Here is a 22,270-nt window from a genome sequence, read left to right on the forward strand (position 1 = left end):
CAAAAAGAAATATTGACTATTTCACCACATGCAAGTATTCATGGTGAGTCTCCATTATTCCCCACACCACTCCATAACATTTTTTTCATAGAAAACTGTCCTTCTCCCTTCCACCCTTTACATTTTTTTATTGTCGCATCTCTCACATCAAATCAGTAGTAGTAAGCTAAGCCAGCTGGACAACTTAAATGGAGCCCATCATTAGCACTATGTTTACATTCATAAGTACCCAAATGTAGAGACATTCTTATTCTTTTTACCCAGCAGCGATATTCCCTTTCTTTTTACCCATTCGCAGCACACTTGGTTTAATACCTAAATCTAAGGCAAATAACAAAATTATGTAAGAAAATGTTTACAAAATAAAAAAAAAATTATTTCCCTCCCTTGAGTTACATCCCTTTGATATGCGGTACCGCATTTTCAACATTAAAATAGTAATATCGTTCATTTCTGTCATTGATAGTGATAAAGAGGGATTTTTTTTAGCTGATACCTCAATGTTGTAAAACATATTAACTGTGACCAACCCTCCTTCTGTCCTAGAGCCTAGAGGAGGGGAAAAAAGTGACATCGTCATACCAGTGCCCTTTGAGCACCAGTAAAACTACTAAAACCCTTGTTTTTCAGACTAATGTCTGAACTAGATCTATATACTATATTTAAAGAAATACAATGTACAAAAAGAGTCAAAAACATTACACTGAATAGACTGGTTCTGCCATAGCCTCATACATTATTACATGATATGATGATAGTCATAGTCATAGCCATCGTAGTATCAAACAGCATCACTGATAACTACTAATACTAATAGATCTAGTAATAAATAGTATCAAAGTAAAGGCTCATTTTAACAAATTGAAATATTATAATAATTATATTGTTAGGTGTTCGCTAATATTAGAAAATAGGCGGTGTTTGCTAGAACAGCAAAAAATTACTCTAGAATCTAGATTTAGAGTAACTTACGTTTATCGAACAAGTTAAGCTCATTCGCCGACATTTTTTATGTTTGAATTTGTGTATCTCCGTAAAAAATTAGACCTAGAAAAAAACTGATTATATCTATGAACTCCTCATCCATTTTTCTTAAAAAGTAGACATGCTTTATTCTATTACTACTCATAGTTAAACTTATATTTGATGTTAAAGTGGGTCAGGTTGATGATTTCAGAAGCTTAAATTATCGAACACTTTTTCACCTTTATCTTATCGAACATATTAAGAACTTATCGAACACACGAGAAGTATGGTGTTTTAAAAGTGTTATAATCTTAAAATAAGAATAAGAGAGTGGTTAAATATTATTTTGAGTATTTGTGATGTTTCAAAGGAGTGTCTTTGTAGCGCATTATGAGTTTTATCATACTTTATGGTAACATATATATATATATATATATATATATATAATTTTATAGACCCTGCGCCACACGTCTAGATCGAGAAGCACAACTGACTATGTATTTGAGGCTGACGTCACATTTTAATGGTCGATCAATTATTGATGATCTCTTGATACAGTGTCTTGACTGTTTCTCTTCCCCCCCCCTTTTTTTACCTACCAAATACATTTTTATTTCAAAATACCATATCTAATCTACATTCTATACCCCCCCCCCCCTGAGCCCTTTCGTTTTATTAATATCTCTTCACATCAAGCACATTCGCTAGGTATTTGTTTATAACACATAATTCAGAAGTTAATAGAATGGGGCATCTGAAAAAAAAAAAACTGGATATATTCTAAATTCATTGTTCCTGTGTTATATTCTACATTTATTGCACCTGCGATAACACAATGATGATAATAGCATCAAACTATATGTCATAAAATCAAGCTTTTAAAATGGGTACAATTAGTGCATATCGATGTAAAAAATCTATTTACTTAGAAAAATATAGCACATTTACGGTAAACCACAAAAAGCTGATACAAATTGTAACACATGGGTAATTTATATATGTACTTTGCATTACATTATTTAAAAAAATAACAATTAAAAAATATATAATTTAAATATTTTGTCTTCTTTTGGGTTATATCCCTTTGATGTTTATTTTTAACATTAAAATGGTGTTCGATATCTTACGAAGCTGAGATTGCTTATATAAAAACAGCTATTATTGAACACCCCCTTTTAAACCTCAATTTTCATGTTTAGGTAGCAAAGGACACTTTAAAAAAAAAAAGTCGCAAATATTTCTCAGCCTAATTAGAAGCGTATTATATAGGTTTTGTTGAGCTGAAGCATCATTGGCATTAAAAAATACCCTTAACCCGAGACTCACTTCACTCTTCCCAAGAGGTAAAAAAACGTGAAATTTTTATACCAATATTACCAATGCACTTTGAATATAAGTAAAAAAAAATGATCCTCGGGTGAAAATGAAACTAAATTAACTTAACTATAAAGAAATGGACGATGCACAATAGGAATGGACTAGTTTCATCATAATCATCGAAATAAAGGAGAATTTTTAAAAATACAATGGTGTGTTCGATAAGTACCTTAAAACGAAGGTGTTCGATAAATGTAAGTCAGTAAGTTACTCTAGATTATCTAGAAAATAGAATTAACAATTTCAATATATCAATTGAAATGAATTCCATTATATTTTTTATTTCATGGTGATGAATGGGTGTGGGAATGAATTATGATATTGATAATAATAATAATAACTAAATTATCAGACTAATCATGACATGAATTTGCCTATTTTAGTCAGTAGATCAGACATCATCAGTAGATCTATTTACTACTTAGATCTATAGTAGTTTATTTATTTCGGACATTACATGAATTCGGACATTTGCTGTTTTTTGTGGTCATTAAATAATTATTTTAATATGTATTATAAAACTAGCGCGCTGTATAATGTGCTTGTCCATTTTCCAATGATTCTGACCCAATTTCCTTCCATTTAGCTGTCTTTTTATGTAAGAAAAACGAATTTCAAATGTGTTAGTCAGGTTGTTGTTTTTTCCTATGTTACCCGGACGACTTTACCTCTTCCTAGAGTTAAGACTATATTTTTTGATTGGCTAAGTCTATACTAATGAGCCCGGCAATATTTATTCTGTTTTTGGAGCTACTTTATTTGATTCATAAGCCAAGTTTTCTAATTCCATACAAAAAAAAAATTAATACGTTGTCCGAATTAAATTACGATTTTGCTTACCAAAATTTATTTCGGACAGACAGTTTTGGACATCAATAAAAATGATCTTATATTATATTTGTTTGTTGTTTTTTTTTAATAGAGAATAAATGGGCAAATGTTTGGAGTGAGCTTGGTACATTGAATGAAGTTAAATGCTTAGATCTAGACCTACAATATAGATAGATCTAGATTTATATAGAGAGAATATAGAGGATTCAGTTGGGTAAGAATGGCTATCGTAACCTGTAGGGGCCTACTATACTACAAAAGATCATCTGTATTAGAAATTTATTAAATTAATAAACAAAAAAAACACAAACATTTAACACACATCTAATCAAGCAAACCCAAACATTCAACACACATAAAATAAACAAACATAAAATAAGTCTATAAGTCGGTGCAGAAATCACTATTCCAGTGACCTAATTTTGGTAGAATAAGTGTGTTCATATTTTTATTTTTTGTGTTCGTATTTATGCATAGTTTGAAAACATCGTAATGATTTCATGTGAGGGGCTATGCCTGGGGATCTTAAAATTTAGTTAATGTTAATATAGAATTAAAATCTGAGTTTATTGATGCCTAAATATAGAGACTGTCCGAAATAAATTATGGTGTCCGGAATCAAATAATGTGGGTCAAATGTGTCCGAATTAAATGAAAACACACGGCCTCTTTGACCTTAAATATAATAACAAATATAGTAATATAGGTTAGGGTTAGAGGAACAAATATAAGTAGTCATCCTTATTCTCCTTTAACTAAAGAAGATTTTGATATGTCATTTTCTTTTCTATGTCAAACCATTGTAAAATAATGCGCTGTCAAAGTCAAACTTTCAAATTTGGGCCTATAGGTGTCCGAATAGCATAAACTACTCTAGAATCTACTATCTAGTCACCTAGTCTAGAGTAGCAGGCTATTTCAGTCAGAATTTTCCATTTGAAATTTTAACTTAAATTTTAAGAGAAAATTGAAGAATAAAATAGGACATCTGTCATCATACTTGCTGTAATTGTTCACATCGTTTTCTAAGTGCAAAATACTTTTTCAAAAATGCAGTTTCTTTCGAAATAACTTCAAGCTGAGCTCTGAGATTCGCCGTATCTTCTGGTTCTGGCATTTTTTTTACCGGAACTAAGCTGATCTTTTTCCTGATTCCTTTATTATTATTTTCTTTTTCTAGAGAAAAAAAAACAAGGTAGCTATTGCTACGGTATTAGCAATTCCCCCCCCCCCCCCACTATTTTTTTTGTACTATCCTAATTTTTCATTAATAAAATATATAGATTTAGAATTTGTTTAAGCTCTAGATCTTTTTTTTATTTTTCTAGACTATTAGAACCAGAGATAGATCTAGATTTCTACAGGAAAGATTTCAAACTATTCTTAACCTTAAATCTATATATAAATATTAAAGTCACAACTTACTTAACAATAGCTCTAAAGTATAACTTCCGGGTCAGAAAAAAAAAAAAATCAACAACAACATGGTTTATCTGAGACCATAAAAACTAATCCAGATCTAAACTTGATTTTAAAAAAGCTTAAAGTCTATTGTTAAACACAGGATTTTTAAAATGGGACGCAAAAAGACAAAGAACGTTTCAAAAAATAGATCTAATTGTAAATTCATCCATTTTTTTAATTTTTTAAAAAGCTTTAGAGTAATTTAGAGACAGAATCAGATAGTAATATTTTAGTAAATTAATACTATTAATAATAATAATAGTATCATAATCATAGTCATAGATCATAGTTCATAGATCATAAATTCATAATCATAGATGTTAATTATTAATATTAATTATAATTTTATATTTGAATTTTTTAAATGAATTTAATATTTATTTTTAATTTTATGATTTATTTAATAGTTTACTTAACTAGATCTAATCACACTATCACTAGATTGTCACTAGATGATAGTAGATCTAATTGTCTAATTCAGTTAATTGAAATTCTAACTAATCAATAAATAATCATAATGATGATTTATTTGATTATCCGGATAATCGTCTAACTCTAATAAAAATTAGTAGTGACTTTTTTTTTTTATTGTCAAATGTAATGATTATTATTTTATGATGTTTCTATTAATATTAACGCAATCTAAATTTTTAAGTTAGATTTTAAAGATGATAATTTAAAAAAACTAGAAATTAATCTACCATTACTAGACTAACTGCTAACTTATCACTAACTAGTATGTCTAGATTCTAGATTATATAAGTTTAACTTCCTTAAGTAGGTACTTTGATTTTCCGGAATAGGTCGATTTTTTTTGGTTACCGGAAACTAGTGTTTCCCTGCGGCAGTATATAAGGCTGAGACAATGTATGGTCTAGTATAATGTGGTTTTGTTCTCAAAATCATCCTTAATCGGATTAATTGTGCCCATTCCTTTCACATGGATAGGATATCAGTTAATTATTTAGATCGACATCAGCGTGGTTCTATTGTTTTCATGGACATTTCTCGTACGGCAGATAGCGGTAAGTTGACTTCAAAATTTTTATATTTTTTATCGCGTGTCGTCATTGAAACTAATTACTGCGTGTAGATTAACATTAGACCTAACTATTTTCATTAGTTTTATCTCAATAAGTTGTTGCTTTGATGGCCATTCGTAAGCTCTAAGGACGGGGTATCGTTTTCGAGAACGAAGCGATCGCGGCCATTTTACCGGAAATAATGGAAACAATGATAACAATGGCCGTATCGTATTTTTCTTACATTCCTTTTATTTCTAAATCTATCAACAGCGATCAATTCTTTGATCATCTATTAATTTAAAACTTTAGAAATATTATTTTGATGATAATATTTAACTTTTATGATGTTATTTTCTTTATTTATCTCGCAAGAAGCCTGATATTCAATCGCGATCAAGGCCGTTAATTAAGAAATAATTTTAAAGCTAGATCTAGTTGCGAGATCATAACTCCGTTATAATTAAGCCTATTTAAAAATCTTTGCTATTTAATTTAAATAGTAGATCTATACATATATTTATAAATTTAGCAGTGGAATTAGATTTTAAATAGATCTAGGTCCAAAAAGACTGGATTCCTAAAAATCATTAAATATAATTAAGATTAGATTGAATTAGCAAGGACCCATCTTCTAAAGTCTAAAGACATAATTTTTTTTTTTTTAAATTTTAGAATACTAGGTCTATTTATAAGAATATTATTATTACATACTATGCTAGATCAGTAGCTAAGAAAATATTTTAAAATAACTTTTCTAAAATAAATCAAAATCTAATAAATTGTGTTAAATTATGAATATGAATATATGATAATTAATTGAAAATCAAATTAAAGACAATTATTCAATTATAAATATTTTTTTTATTTTCACAGAAAACTTCATCATGGACGTAACTGGCAGTGGTGTGCCACTAGGTGGTGAGTGTGGTGACATGAAAGTCAGATGGATGGCTGCCTGGTCGTGCGGTCTGCGCGCTGGATTGTCGTTTGGATTTATCGATGGTCCCGGGTTCAAACCCTACCCACTCCCTCCTCGTCAAACCGGAGGTTTGGACTAGGAAGTAACTATCTTCAACTCTGAAGGAACATCCGGAACATGTAAAACAAACAAAACATACACTGATGATGCAGAGGCAGGGAGCAGTAGTGGTGTAGTTAAGTTGTATTGGATGATACACTAACTTTGACACCTGGCAGCATCGCAGAGCTCAAGAAGGAGATGTGGCTGCGGTTTGACATGATTGTCATACACACTGATGTGGCAGCAACAGACAGGGATGTAATTTAATACTTTAACAGATTCTGCCACTATCACTGAGGGCAAGCAAAATAGTTCATATTGGAAAATTATTTTCGACCTGGTGACTTATTATCTACTTACTGTCGCCACAGTTCTATAACCAAAAAAGTTTTGTGCTAACTTCAATCTCAGGTTTCAAAATAATGAAAAGAACAACACAATTAAATTCATGCATTTGTGCTGAAAATTTTATTCATATATCTCTGAAAATTAAAAAATTGCAGCCTTTTTAACAGAAAAAAAGCACTTTTCTGTCTTTTTTTTTTTGACACGTGGTGCCTCGTCATGAAGTGTAAAATATTTTCTTGGACTTCTATGTATAATTTAAAGGTAAAATAAGTAGTAACAGGTAATCAAGCATCTCTGTTTAAAATTGTATTCAATTATCTCTTACGGTTCAAAATTTACGGTCTTTGAAATGTGAAAAAGTACTTCTTCGTCGATCATTTCTTTTTTACAAGTAACCTCACTTTAAAAATTAATAAGAAAATTTCGTCAAAGTCCATCCCTTGTTTGAAAGTAAAATAAATATCAGGACATAATCATGCATTTCTTGTGAAATTTTCATGCAAATAACTCAAATAGTTTATAAGTTACAGCATTTTTATTGCAAAATTTCCCTTTTTCTGTCACGAAATATTTTTAAAAATATAGGCAAAATTTTCGCCACTAAAATTGCTATAACTTCTGTTCTAATTTTCTTATAAACATAAATTAGGTATCAATAAATTCAGTTTAAAGAGCTCTATCTAACTATATCAGTTTCATTACAATATATTGAGTTTGAAATTTTTATCAAAGTACCTACCTTAAGTGATAATATAAGCCATAAGGTCATAAAGTCAATAAAGTAGAATCTAAGGAGTATGTATGTTATAGTATGTATCATAATGTATTACATGTAAATAAAATATTTGTAGACCTACTCTCTATAAAAAACATTTGACCAATGTCCAATCATTCACCAATCTTGATAGAGTTTATATCATAAATCATAATAAATGTTCCTCATGAGGCTTATTAGTCTTAGATTCATGTCGGAGATTGTAGTGTATGTTTAATGTCCCTTCCACAACCCCTAAAAATAAAGAACCCTAATTTTAGAACAAAACGTTTTAACAAATTAAATTCTGTGAACCCATTTTCACAGTCTTTTATATTTGATTATTGGATATGAATATTTCGGCTAAATGGGTAAACCCATTTTCACACTCTACATTTATTTTCCCTTCACATTTTAAAAATTTTGTCATGAAAATAAAATTAGAGTGTAAAAATGGGTTTACCCATTTAGCTGACATATTGATAATAATCAAATCTAATATTTGTTAATTCACCATTTTAGATCCAGGGTTCTTAGCGCTCATAAAATCCAAAAATTTTGTCCACTCTCCTAAAATTTTTACCCAATAGTAGTTTTTCAAATATAATTTTGCTTAAATTACTTGCTAAAAAAGCAGCAGCATGTCTAGGCATTCTGATCACATGACAGGCTGGCTGTGTTAATGAGCTGACCAGTCACACACGTGCACCGCCTTTCACCCATTTATATGTGTAAGGGTGACCTCATGATAAAAGACCGCCTTGATTCAAGCCAGCATTTCAACTGGCTTTTTTTTTCTGCAGGTAGCAAAGAAACGGTTGTTTCCTCTCCTTGTTTTGAGTCAAAGTCAAATTAGATCTAGTCTATACTTAGAACAATTATCAGCATTATAACATGTACTCTACACCCCTCCGGGCCCTCTCTCACTTAAAATCTTGTTGTAACAGTGGCTTCACAGAACCTTGAAAAGTCCATAAATTTTAGTGACTTAGCGTTACATCTAGCATTCGTGCTATTGTCTAGATCCAGATCTAAGTTAAAGATAGTGAATTAAGTGAAGATAATTTGCACATAACCTGAAAACTCAGTGAATAATTATAATCAGTTTAATGACTTAGATATATTTAATGTCTAGATAACTCTAGATCTATGCTAACACATTTTATTTGATTAAATGAACAATATTTTATAAATATCATGCAGCATTTCTCAAACTTAATGGGCTATGGATCTTGACATCCTTACAACTAAAGGGTGGAGGGTGCAAGGCCAGTAAATTTAATTTCAATTATAATCAAGCTAAAATGAAAATCTTTCAAACATTAAAATATTTTAAGAAAGAAGTGTTGTTTTATCTTCTAAATAATAATAATAATAATTTTATTTATAAAGCACTGTTAACAAACAAAATGTAGGCTCAAGGCGCTGTAATAAGGCCTTTTAAAATGTATAACATTTTCATGAGAAACCTCTGTAATACATCGAGTTCAAACTTTTTAAAGAAAACAATTACAACGCCATTCGTATTGACTTTCTTAGTTGCAAACTTTCAAATTCCTCACAACTTTATTGTATATCGTTATGTTCATGACTTTTGCACAATGAAAAAAAAAAGTATGTGTAAGACATCTAACTTGAGGTGATCTTATAACAATCCTGCCCATTACAGATGTAGGCCTATGTGTTCTATATTTACATCGAATGTACCTTTCATAATAGTAATGGCCAGTTCTGCCTCTTACTAGATCAGACTTACTTTGCTGGCTGAAAGGGAAATCTGCTGCCTCTCCAATACTGTATCCAGAAAGAATTTTATGTAGTTTGCAAAACATTAAAAAAAATTATCTATGAAACACTTTTTTCTGATGAAAAATAAAAAGACTAAATGGGCAAGTTCTAATAAACATTCTTTGTGTAAATTTGGATTGCACACATATTGTGCATATATGTGCAAAGAAAAACTTAAAATTTTGTTATAATTATAGGCCTGTAAGCTTCTGTCCTTTTTTCATTCCTTAAAGTAGATTCTCATTGCTCCCCCAAAACTTATATCAGGCTAATAGGGGAGGTGGGGTGATAATGAAATTTTTTTTGATTTGGGGGACGGGGCAGGTTTAATTGCTTAAAGTTTGAGAAACAGTCATACCGGTATTTATTTTGACAACTTATATTTAATTTAGTTTTTAAAAGATTTGGTTGCATTATGTATCTGTTCTATTACAGCCACAAAGGTTAACGAGCCTAAAAAAGCATCTAAGCCAAGCATTTCCAGAGAGCATCAGACAGCTAATGATCATCCTATTGATAAACTGTTAGATAAAGTATGTATATTATCCTGTTTTGATTTTTAAAACAGTTTATTATGAAATTTCTAATTCAGCAGTTTAATATATTTTATATTTAATTTTTTTTTTTTAGACGAGAGAATTTTATTCCTATTGACCACAAAAACTTTCTTTTTTTTTTTGCTTTCTTGTTAACCCCCTGCCCTACTTTGTTTAATGTGTTCATTTTGATTCAAGTTTGAAAACACCAGGAGCATAATTTGCCCAGTGTAGTGATTCCAGTATTAATAGTACAAATGTTTTTTGGGATTCTGTATCTGTAGCATTTTACATCTTGAAAGACAATATTTCACCTTTGTAACTTGTCATGTAACTAAAGAGGCAAATCCAGACATTTTTAATCACTGATGCTGCAGCCTTTTCCTACTTCTGTTGTGTTCACCATATGTGTTCCAGGACCTCCCCTTTATGGTTGTCCTCCATGTGAGACTATCCTGTGCTTTTTTTTTCTCCCAACTGGAAGTGTTGAAGAGCTTATTGTTGAGCTTTCACACATCAGTGTATCTTAAGAGTAGATAACCTGTAGCTCTCCTATCCTCATCATACAATTTACTTTTAATATTAACTTAGACCCCCATTATCACTGCTGGAAATCCAGTTTTTACCCACATTGTATGTTTTCTCAAATATCTAGAAAAGATTTGTGTAACAGTATTTTTATTTGGTTTTCAAATTTAATAACTTAACAAGAAAAAACATTAACAAAATAACACTTCTTTAAAAACTTACAAAGCTTATATTAATTGTAATTGCTTCAATTAGTTTGAATCAGTCATGTTATTATACTTGCAACTAACTGACTTAGTCATAATAAATCTGTGCAATTAGAAATATTATTTTGTTTAGATTTTAGCTTTCTCAATGTGCTATGATCCTATCACCTGTCTAGACCAGTTGGAAAAAGAGGAGGGAAGAAGGTGGTATCTTGGTGAATGTTTACATTATCTTTTTTAAATGCATTAAAAAAAAAATTCACTTAGGGTTCCTCAAGGGGACTAATTAAACTAATACCACCACTTCTGTAAAATACAATTTCTTTTCCTTGTTCAAGATACCAAACAAACTAATTAATTACCAATAATAGTTAATTAACTAATTGGTTAATTTTTTTCCATTGATTCTCATGTTGTCAGGTAAAAGAAATAATTGTGCAAAAATAAAATTTCAGCTTAATCCGAAATTGGGTGTGGGAGAAATGTGTACAAACTTTTTACCAGACAGAGTGAGTTGATATAAGCTTTGTAAAAAAACAGCAACTTAAGATTACTTATTTTGTGTGTATTAATGATAATATAAATGAAAAGAAGTTTACTGTTGCTCAATAATTATAAGCTTACTAATTTGTAATTTATCTTTTTTTTTTCACCTCAGGCTGAACAATTAATTGATGAATTTAATTATGAACTTGCTCAGAAGTTCTGCCAACGAGCATTAGAAAAAGATCCTGACAATCTCAGAGGATTGGAAACTTCAGCTTCTTTATTGATTGAACTTGGCAATGTTGAATCAGCAAAACATGTAACTTTTTTTTCCCTAAAACTTCAGTATATTCATTGTTTTTCCTGGTGTATGTTTTGCCTTAATTGAAATTGGTTTATCTGATTTTGTTATATATTTTTTAAAAATGTTTTAAATGTTTTTAATTTGGTTTGGAATGAAAAGTCTATAACTAATATCATTCAACTTTATCTCTTATAGATGTAATAAAAAATTAATCTATGTTTATTGACAATTCCTCTTCCTCAGAATCAATAAACTTTTCATTCTCCAATATCCTTTGAAAGATAATTATTTAAATCTCGTTTTTATTTCTCTTTGAAAATGTTGTTTACCATTTCTGTATATACTCTCCACCCCCTCCCTTTGGTTTAGATTTTTGCAGCTTTACATTTCATCCACTATTTAAGGTAATAAGTTTGCTTAGCATGGGTGATTTTAAGGACATGGGTCTAGCATTAATATCTTAGATTTCAAGCAATCAGTAAGTGAAATCCTTCATTTACAGAATGTTTTTTTTTTTAAATAAGATAATGTTATGGCTCCAAACAAATGCTTTAGAAATTAGGATAGATGCTTAGTATTATTCTTTTTGAAGTTCTATAAATACTTTTTTTTTAGATCCATATAAATCTTATCATAAATTTGGTAAGCTAAAGGTTTAGTTGAAAACATTATGCAATGTATTGATGTAATATTTAGTATTACTTTTCTCCTAATAAAAAACTAATTAAGGTTTTATAACCCTTAGTGTTACCACTGAAAATATATGAGATAAGAACTATGACCAAGAGGAAAAAAATTAACTTCACTCATTCACTCTTTATTATTTAACAGTTCATAATTAAGTTTTGTAGGATGAATGTCACTTATTAAGTATACAATTTTTATATTTATTTATGTATTTATGAAAGTTTCATCAGTTGTGTTATTATTCTAGAGATATTTTCAATAATTTACAAGAGTTTGATATTAAAATATATTTAAAATCTATTCTTTTTATACATATACACACATATATTCATTTTATATTTATTTACTTATTCAGTGTCTAGGTCGAGCGATTGAGCTGTGTCCTCATTCAGGATTCACTAAGTATATGATGATGGGTCAACTTTTGGAGGGCTCCTCTGCTGTAGAATGCTATCAGAAAGGAATAGAAATTATGTTAAAAGAAAAAGAAGAGAAAGAAACCTTAGAGGTACTAATAAAATTTACCCTTTTTTGAAAAAGTTAATTATTTTAATAACAAATTGATATAAACTGTTTGTTATTGCTTCAAAATACTTTACTTATAATTGATGATAATAATAATAATTTAATGATGGGAAAAAATTTTGAATGAAAATTTTTTACAATTAAATTATTTTATATTTTTGTATGAAAGGTGGCAGCTGCATGCAAAAATGACAGAGATGTAACTAACAACGATATTTCAAGCGCCTATTGTGCTATAGCAGAGATTTATCTAACAGACTGCTGGTAATTTTTAACTTTATTTTTTGTTTCATATACTCAATTATAAAATAATAAAAAAGGGGCATACTTTTAGATCAGGGGAACTTATTCTAAAGTGAATGAGTTGGGAAAACCTATTAACCTGCTGGTAACATATATATATATATATTATTTATTTATGTATATTTATTTATTTATTTTTATTTATGTATATATATATACAGTGGAACCTCAAGATACGAGTTTAATTCGTTCCAGACCCGAGCTCGTAAGCGAATTACTCGTATGTTTAAAGAATTTTTCCCATATATAATGATTAATTGGTTCTAACCCTATATAAAGTCCCAAAGTTACCTAAATGCTGAAAAAGACATGTTATAAATAATTAATAAATGTACATGAAACACGTATACATAAACAATAAAATAAATAATGAAATCAGAAATGCAGAAATGACATCAATCAAATGTATGTAAAGCATTGGTAAATGTACAGAATATTATCTGGGTGGCTGACCACTGCGGCTAACTGAGTGCGGTTGAGGAGGAGGGAGCGAGGACGAGTTGACTGAACTAAGGGTACGTAAACACTTCATTAACAGCATAAACAAAACAACACTGCTTCATTTCGATGGATATCATCCTCTTCTTCGTATCATTTAACTTTGCACTTACATTAATTTTCTTGGGACCCATGATGCAAAAGAATAATTCTGATTAAGAATAATTTCGAATAAAATCACTAAACTCGCTAGCTACAACACTCACACTACCCAGACGAGCCTTTGTTAAGCGTCGAGATCATGGTGTTCACACTCTGCTATATTTGTCCAAGTAGTGGCTGAGGCAACTTCTCCACATTTTCCAGTGCTGGCAATTATGGTTCCTTTTTCCAAGTGAGAATGGAAATATTTTATTTCGCATGATCATCGGCAATAGGTTGTAGCTATTAAGCTCGACTCGTAACTTGAATTATGGCTCGTAAAATGAACAGAAATTTCGCTATGGATGCTGCTCGTATCTCGAATTACTCATATGTTGAGAAGCTCGTATCTATAGGTTCCACTATTAAAATTTATTAATTGTTTGCAAACTTTTGGTGGTTACTTCTGGTCAGAAAATTACAAAAGATACATGGATGCAAGATCGCCGGCTATAGCCGGCATGCCGGCAAAATCGAAGTTTAAAAAAAAGCTTGCCGGCAAACGCCAGTCCGACTGATTGCCGATTCAGTATCGGACTTTTTTTTTTTTTTTTCACATTCACGTTTTGTACTTTCAAACTAAAACTTAATAAGTCGAATTCAAAGAAAGACAGGAAGTTACAATTCTTAAGTTACAGCGCATGCGCTATTTCCGAACTTTCGCTTTGTATCAAAAACGTAAACAAAAGTTAGAAACAAATCCGTATGGCCCCGCCTGAGACGCCTAAGACTAAGTTAGATCTAGCAAGTAGATCTATTTATCTAGATCTAATTCTAATAAGTTTGATCTGCCGGCATAAAAATTGAAACCAGACCTAAAGGCTAGATCTAGTCTAGAGATCTAGATCTATTTCTACATTTTAAAATGATCTTAGAAGTTGAACGTATTTACCCGAAAATGCGAAATTACCGTACCGGATCATCGCCGTATTAAAATGATAGTAACGATAGTTATAAAACTTATAGAGATCTATAATAATATAGATCTAGTCAATTCTTGTCTTGCCTTTTTTAAAATAAGTTTTTTATTATTAGATCTAGTCCTAGAATCTAGATTTAATTATATCCAGGCCCAGGGACTAGACCTAGTCAGGCTAGATCTAGATAATTGGAATAATTATCTAGCTAGAATCTTACAGTTACAATCTACCACTACATCTAGATGTAGCCTGACTAGGTCTAGTCCCTGGGCAGAAGCAGCATAGATCAAAAGTAGATCGTATCTATTAGTATTATTTTATAATCTATTATCAGATATAATATTCTACTAGTAAAGTCTAGATCTAATTAAATCTAGATTCTAGATCTAATAATAAAAAAAACTTATTTAAAAAAGGCAAGACTCTAGTCTAGTCTAGATTTAGATTTTAGATCTAGTAATCTAGATCTAGTAGATGATTCTAGCTAGGGCTAGTAGGGCAGGGCTCACTTCTATGATCTAGCATTACTAGATTAGTGTATATAGATCTAACTTCAAGATCTAAAACTAAATCTAGAGTATATAATTTGGATTTAGGTCTAGTCTATACCTAAATCTAGAGAAAATCTAATATCTAGTAAAATCTAGTTAAATAGTAGCTCTAGTGACACTCTATTCCTAGACAAGTTAAAGTCTAGACTTAGACTCAGAGAATATTGTATGTCTAGATCTGTAATACTTAATTAACTTAATACTTACTAGTTTCTTTATTAGACCTAGATATAGATAGATGTAAATTGATGGATCTACTTTGTTACTATTATCATAGAATTAAAATAACATCTTGACTAGATCTAGATATCTAGTTAAAATAAAATCTAGTATAAAAATCAGTCTAAGACTAAGTTCTCTAAGCTACTATTAGTTAGAAGATCCAGTTAACTAGTTCTATATTTGGTAAGATCTACTGACTACTCTGTCAGCCAATAAATATTTAGATCTATTAGATCTTTTATTTGAAATAGAGTTAACTTTTAACATAGGTGCTACAAAGTTTGATTTATACTAATATAGTAGATCTAGTAGTAGGTAGGCCTATCTATGTGCATATTATATAGAAAAAAAAATGAAATGTTTAAACATACATGTAGATTATAGTAATTTAAGTAAAAGCTTAGAATTTATAGTTTGTATTTAAAGACATATATATTTATATATATATATATAGCGGTAAATGTTTTATGTCGAGAAGTATAAGAGGCATCATGCTTGCAGGTTTTTTGGGATAGCCGACCCCCCCTTGCAGGCAAAACGGGGTTCTGTTGCTTGCATCCATGAAGATATAACATGTAGGAAATCCTGCTGGACCAAATTAGAAAGAAAGGACCTTAGGGTCACAAGACCTTCATCAATATGTATGTCTATTGTATTTTGTATACAGTTCTCCCCAGCAGCAGTAAATCTTTTCATTACTTCTGGTGATAATTTAACATATTAGCCCTGCAAGTGAGTGAACACTTTTCAACAGAAAGTTTGTTACAACAATGTAAAAAAAAATAAAATCTGTGAAATTAGGCCTTGTCCTTATGCAGATTGAATTGAAGAGTCATAATAGCATGACCATAGAAGCAAAATTGTATTGGATCTTTGCTCTGTTGGCTGAACAGCTTTGGAATCTACAATGTGTCTGATAGGGGAAAAAAATATTCAAAAATTTTTAATGTTTTAAATATGGAAACTAAGCTTTTTTTAATTATAGTATAAAGGCATCATAGGATAATTGTTTCTTTACTATTTTTCCTCTCATTGTAAGCTTTGATGATACTGCAGAAAATAAATGTAAAGAGTTTACAGACAAGGCTTTAGAAGCAGATCCTGATAATGCAGAAGCACTTCAAATAAAAGCCAGTTATCATTTATCAAAAGATGAAATAGAAGTAAGTGCACTAAAAACATATTTTTAGTATAACTTTTTTTTTTCTGTTATCTTTTTAAAGTTTTTTTTTTTAATTGTGACACTAATAGTTCAAAGCAAATGGCTTAGTCAATATTGCTTTTAAAGGACTATTTAGTTAATTGTTCCATTTATTGTGTTCAATGCTGATTGAAATAACCTTTTTATTCATGTATGTATTAAAATGCCCCAGTAAATGCTATTTATATTATTTGTAGGAAGCTAAAGAACTCATCAAGAAAAGTGTATCATTGTGGCTACCCAAACTTGAGGCTGCTGATACAGGAAATGTAGCAGATGAAGAGTTTGATCCAGTTGATGTAAATACATATTCTGATAATGAAATTTTTACTCATATACTTATTTAACAATCAAACATTTATATTTGAACTAGCTTTACACACCGGCTATTCCCGTTGATTTGTCCTAGGATATGTCTTGTTTATTTTGATTGGAACATCCCTTCAACTTTTTATTCTCTTCCAATAAAACAGACAATATTTTAAAGATCCCATTTTAGTATTTGAATTCTAGTATCTGTTACGTTGACTTGGAATGACACTATTTCTTTTTTCCTTCTCTTTCTCTTTTGATGCTATTAGGCTAAGTTATGTTATTTACTAAAAGGAAGCGGAAAAGCAAATTACAAAAGTTGACTTAGGAAAAAAGAAAGAAAATATGCTTTAAAAATATGAAAGTCTTATTTTTTGGTGCTATTTCTATTTAGGCTTTATATATAGAATGTGGCCTTTGGGTAATATCAAAAATAAAAACTCAAAAGTTAGATAGATAGATTGTTTTTTTTGTAAGTCTGTGTTAGCAAGCACCTATGAGATAAATATAAATTTTTATGTAACTTCATGCAAATCTGTACGGCAGTTGGTGAGATTTCTTGATACATACTTAAATCAGTCAGTGGTATTTTGAGCCTATAATATAAACTTACATAAGTATTTATTTTTCAATATATGGTTGTCATAAATTTTTATGTTCATTTTAGACATGTCCTTTAGCTTACAATGCAAGAGTTCAGTGTGGGAAAATATTAATAGAAGTGGAAGATTATGAGGTAATGTGTTATATTTAATAGTATTTTTTAATGAGATTTTTACAATTGTTAGTTTGAGCTTTAAAATTACTTAATATAATGAAAAAATCCAAGTATTTTTGTATGTTTCTTTCTTAGCTGGCAACTGATGTACTGGAAACATTGTTAGACGAAGATGATGAAGTACCTGATGTTTGGTATTTAATTGGATGGGCAAACTATCTACAAGGCCAAGAGTTTTACAGTAATGCTAGACATTACTTACTAAAGGGAAAAGAGGTAAGGTTAAGTTCCTCTTTTTTTTTTTTTTTTGATTATGTTAGTTTAATATTGTTACTTGCTTATTCTCCATTGGCTAACACATTTTTTGGGGTCAGAAGTAAGGTTTTTCTTATATATTTTATGCATTTTGCAGATTTTTTTTTAAATTGAAAGTACATCATTAAGTTGTAAATCTCTCAATGATAGAGAAAACAATTTGTACAAAAATACAGTGGGATCAAACCCGATGCAGGTTATAATTCTTTGACTTGATCCTTTTGACTTCCAGTGCAGCATAAGGCCACAATAGCACTTCACCATCAGACTGTTCTGAGCAATTTCCCTCAGTTGGGTCCATGTCCATCCTGGATCTAAACTTCTTGGTCTAACTACCTCCATTTGCTTTGGTCTCCCAACCTTTCTCTTTCCCTGTGGGTTCCAGTCTCCCGTTTTTCAGTGTTGTCTTCTGTTCTTTGCACTGTATGCCTTATCCATCCCCATTAACTTTGTTTGATCTATTTTTCTGTTGGTGTTTGTTGAATTGTTTTCCCATAGCTAGTCTGTATTTTTAGTTGTTACTCTCAAAGTCTCTGCACCATACAAAAGATCTGCTTACACATTTGTGTTGAAGATTCTGATTTTATTGTGTAGGGACAACTATCAACAAGGTTAAAACAAGACTTGAAACTTGGCAGGTGGAAACAACACATTAGCAATACTTTTCTGTTATAACCCAGATGTAAATTGAAATTGTAGAAGCCTTTTATCCGATTTTCCTAGGATGTAGTTGCATAAATAAATGTAAGCCTACATATGTAAAAATTATCCTTTAATATGTTTATTTTTTTATTTTATAACATTTTTTTTTGTTTTTTTGATAGTTAGTCCTATACACTACTAAAATTAATTATTATTTATAGATCTTTTTTTTTTTTTAAATAAATTATGATAAATAGAGCCCATTCAAAAATGTCATATGTAAAATAATTAGACCAAAGTAAATAGTAAGCCGAATAGTTAACATTTTACCTCTTTAAAATGGATTTTATTTTAGTTAAAAACTTGATGCTTTCTCAATTATTTCTATATTTTTATTGATTCTCTGCAATATAGCTTTAGATCACAGACCTATGGAAAAAAAAAAGTAAATTCTGTCTAAATCTAGACTAGTAGAGTTGGAATCATGAAAAAAAAATGAAATGGGGTTTATTGGTTTCAAGTATATTAATACAGTCTATGATAGAATTACATTTATTGCCTCCTTCAGTCATATAGAAACTATTGGTTAGTTAGCAGCATCTACCTAAATATATTCTCCTATAATTTACTTTTGTAACTTCATTTTAGGAAATGTGCGTGAATAGCGACTAACACATATATTATATATTTCAGCAACATTTTTTTTTTACATTTAGTTCAATATGCTATTTATAATGAAAAGCAGAGTCTTCATGAGACAAGGCTTTAATTCAAATTATTTTTAATACCACATATAAACTCTTCCTACAGCTTACTTTTTTGTGGAATTAAAAAAGGATTAATTAAATATCTTAACTGAAAACACTTGTTTTAAATGATTAAAAAAAAACAACTTATGTACATAATCACATTAATTTTATGTAAAACATGTCATCTTAATTTAATAACAGGAATGTCATTTTAATCCCAAATTTCTTTTAGGTATATGCTAAAGTGAAATATGATGATGCTGGCTTACTAACTCACATTGAAGAGCTTTTGACTGAGCTAGGTCCAGGTACTAAAATATGCCAATATAAAAACCCTTATAATGATAAATTCTTGTTTTTTTTTAATAAAAAATATTTATTGCAAACAATTAATTCTCAATTTGAACTTTGTATCTCCTTTTATTTTTCAGAGCCTGAAGAAAGTGAGAGTGTAGAGCCTTTGGAAATAGAAAGTTCTGAAGAAGAGGATATGGATCATTAATAATAAAATTTTAAATACATAATTTACCTTAGAGTTCAAGTTTGTGTTCCCTATTGTTGAAGCTCTCAAAAAAAACAAACAAAAAAAAAGGATATCAAAATCAAATACAATAATTGAGCACTAGCTAAAGACAATGTCTGAACAATTAAGTATAGATTTATATTCCATATAAAAGTTAGTTGATTAACTGCTACCACATAGCATCATGGGCAGACACTGTGGGTGCCAAAATCAACCTTGGTATTATGTCGGCCCATTGTCGGCCCACATCCTGCATGCCTTATGATAGATATCCATTTGTACTTGTCCTCATAATAAAGTTTGATAAAGCATCGAAAATTGAACTCAGCCATGCGCTAGTTAACGTAAGGTATTGTATTTCTACATACAATAGACTTAGAGGCTATATGAAATTCCCCACCCCCCACCCCCAAAAAAAAAAAATCTAGTTTTTACAATCAAAATCTTATTAGTCCAAATAGACAACTTTTATTACATGATTTGAAATAATTTGTAAATACTAAAAAAAAAAATACACTTGAAAAAGGATTGACATGAAAAGGTTTTTCTACCATATATATAATATACTAAACATATTTTACCCACGACCCGTGGGTCTTTATTTGCGTATTACTGTCGATATAGTCACTGAGGGTGTTTTTCAAACATTTAAACATAATAATAATGTAATATAAAAGCGAATGTGTAAAGGTAATAATAGTATGAATGAAGCCATCAAATCAAAATAGCTAATCTACATAAGTCCATTTTTTCAAATTAAAACATTTGCTTGTAGGCCTACATAAATTTGATTAAAATTTGAATTGAATAGACTTAATTTTGTATGTTCATGTGTTTAAGTATAAAGTAGATCTTGAGGTAGACATAGATCTAGGTCTAGACTAATCTAGAGTTAAAAATTCGCTTTTATAGAGTTAATTTAAAAATGCTTTAGAAAAACACATTTGAATGTTAATTTGATTAAAATATGAAATGAATGGACTATAATTAGTATGTTCATGTGTTAAAGCATAAAACTATCTTTGCGAAAAGAAGTTTTAATCATCTTAGAGTTCAATAAGAATTTTAGACCTAGGAATAGACTCAGTAGAGAGATGTGTTAATGTGTAACCATTTGGTAATGTCTAATGAAAGAATGTGCATCAGGATATCTAAATTCGCAGATATAAATAACAAATTAATGTAAAAATGCACAAATTTGAAGGTTAATTTTATTAAATAATGAAATCAATAAACTATATTTTGTATTTTCATGTGTCAAAAAAAAAACTATAAGTGCAAAGTTTAGTTCTTAAAATTAGATCTAGATCTAAATCGTTTCAATCTTTTCTCATGTCAACATTGTATACATGGCCTAGATCCATAAAATACTATAGCTGTAATAGAGTTGTCTTTTTTTTTTTTCTGCCAAGTTTTATCAAGATTTGTCAAGCGGTTTTTATTTCTATATGGGGACATACATACATACATATGCCAAACATTCTACTTTATATATTAGATATATATATTTTAACAAACTAGTCACTGAGGCATTGTTCAGGATGGTTTACAAATCTATTTCTTGAAGAACATCTTTATCAATAGCCAGCAACATGAAGAGGGAATATATAAAATCATTTACAGACTTACTGTCATTCAAAGTGACCCATTTGGTGTCTGACCCACCAGCACATTCTAAGCGGGCCACAGGGCATTAGCCAGAATGCTAATATACCCAGTCCGCTCATGCATACAACACATAAAAATTTGAAATGCAGGCATTTTAATTTATTGTTTACAAGTTTTAAAAAAATATTAATAATATTAAATTTAACAATGTTTAAAATCTTTAATTTATTAAATAGCAAAATTATGACTTAATGTAATATACTTTAATTTTAATGACAATACCCAAAATTGGGATGTACAATGTTACACAAACAAACAAAAAATTATTGCACAAGAGTATAACATTTTTTTTCATAGAAATCCTAAAGTATAAGGGCCAATACAATTTTAAACTAAACAAAAAATGTTTAAAATATGGAATTTATTCTATTAGCATTGTGATTGTAAAAGCTATCATTATGGTATGCTTATTTTAAGTATTAAATGTGTTCAAGGTCACAGCAATAAATATTCCTGTTAAAAAACTTTTTATGTCTAAGCTCAATGTTATGTTTTTACAAAATTTCAAATATGCATTGAAATTCCCATCCCCAAATACACAAAAAAAATTGAACATAACATGTACAATATACTGGATATATATACAGCCAATACTTTATATATATATATATATATATAGTGAAATCTGGACAATCAGACCATTTTGGAGTGTGACTATTCC

General features: G+C 29.8%; 1 protein-coding gene across 1 annotated transcript; it reads left to right on the forward strand.

The window, feature by feature from the left end:
- LOC106050865 (uncharacterized) lies at positions 1 to 19,946 on the forward strand (the record flags this gene model as incomplete). Its single annotated transcript, XM_056007814.1, has 11 exons — positions 1 to 43; positions 10,010 to 10,107; positions 11,503 to 11,649; positions 12,677 to 12,829; positions 13,016 to 13,110; positions 16,521 to 16,644; positions 16,880 to 16,981; positions 17,662 to 17,730; positions 17,848 to 17,988; positions 19,651 to 19,726; positions 19,850 to 19,946. Coding segments are annotated over 11 exons (1,119 nt in total), but the record flags the coding sequence as incomplete, so codon positions are not given.
- Between the last annotated feature and the right edge of the window lie 2,324 nt (positions 19,947 to 22,270).

This window comes from Biomphalaria glabrata, chromosome 1 (genome assembly GCF_947242115.1).
Source record: "Biomphalaria glabrata chromosome 1, xgBioGlab47.1, whole genome shotgun sequence".
Lineage (NCBI taxonomy): Eukaryota > Metazoa > Mollusca > Gastropoda > Planorbidae > Biomphalaria > Biomphalaria glabrata.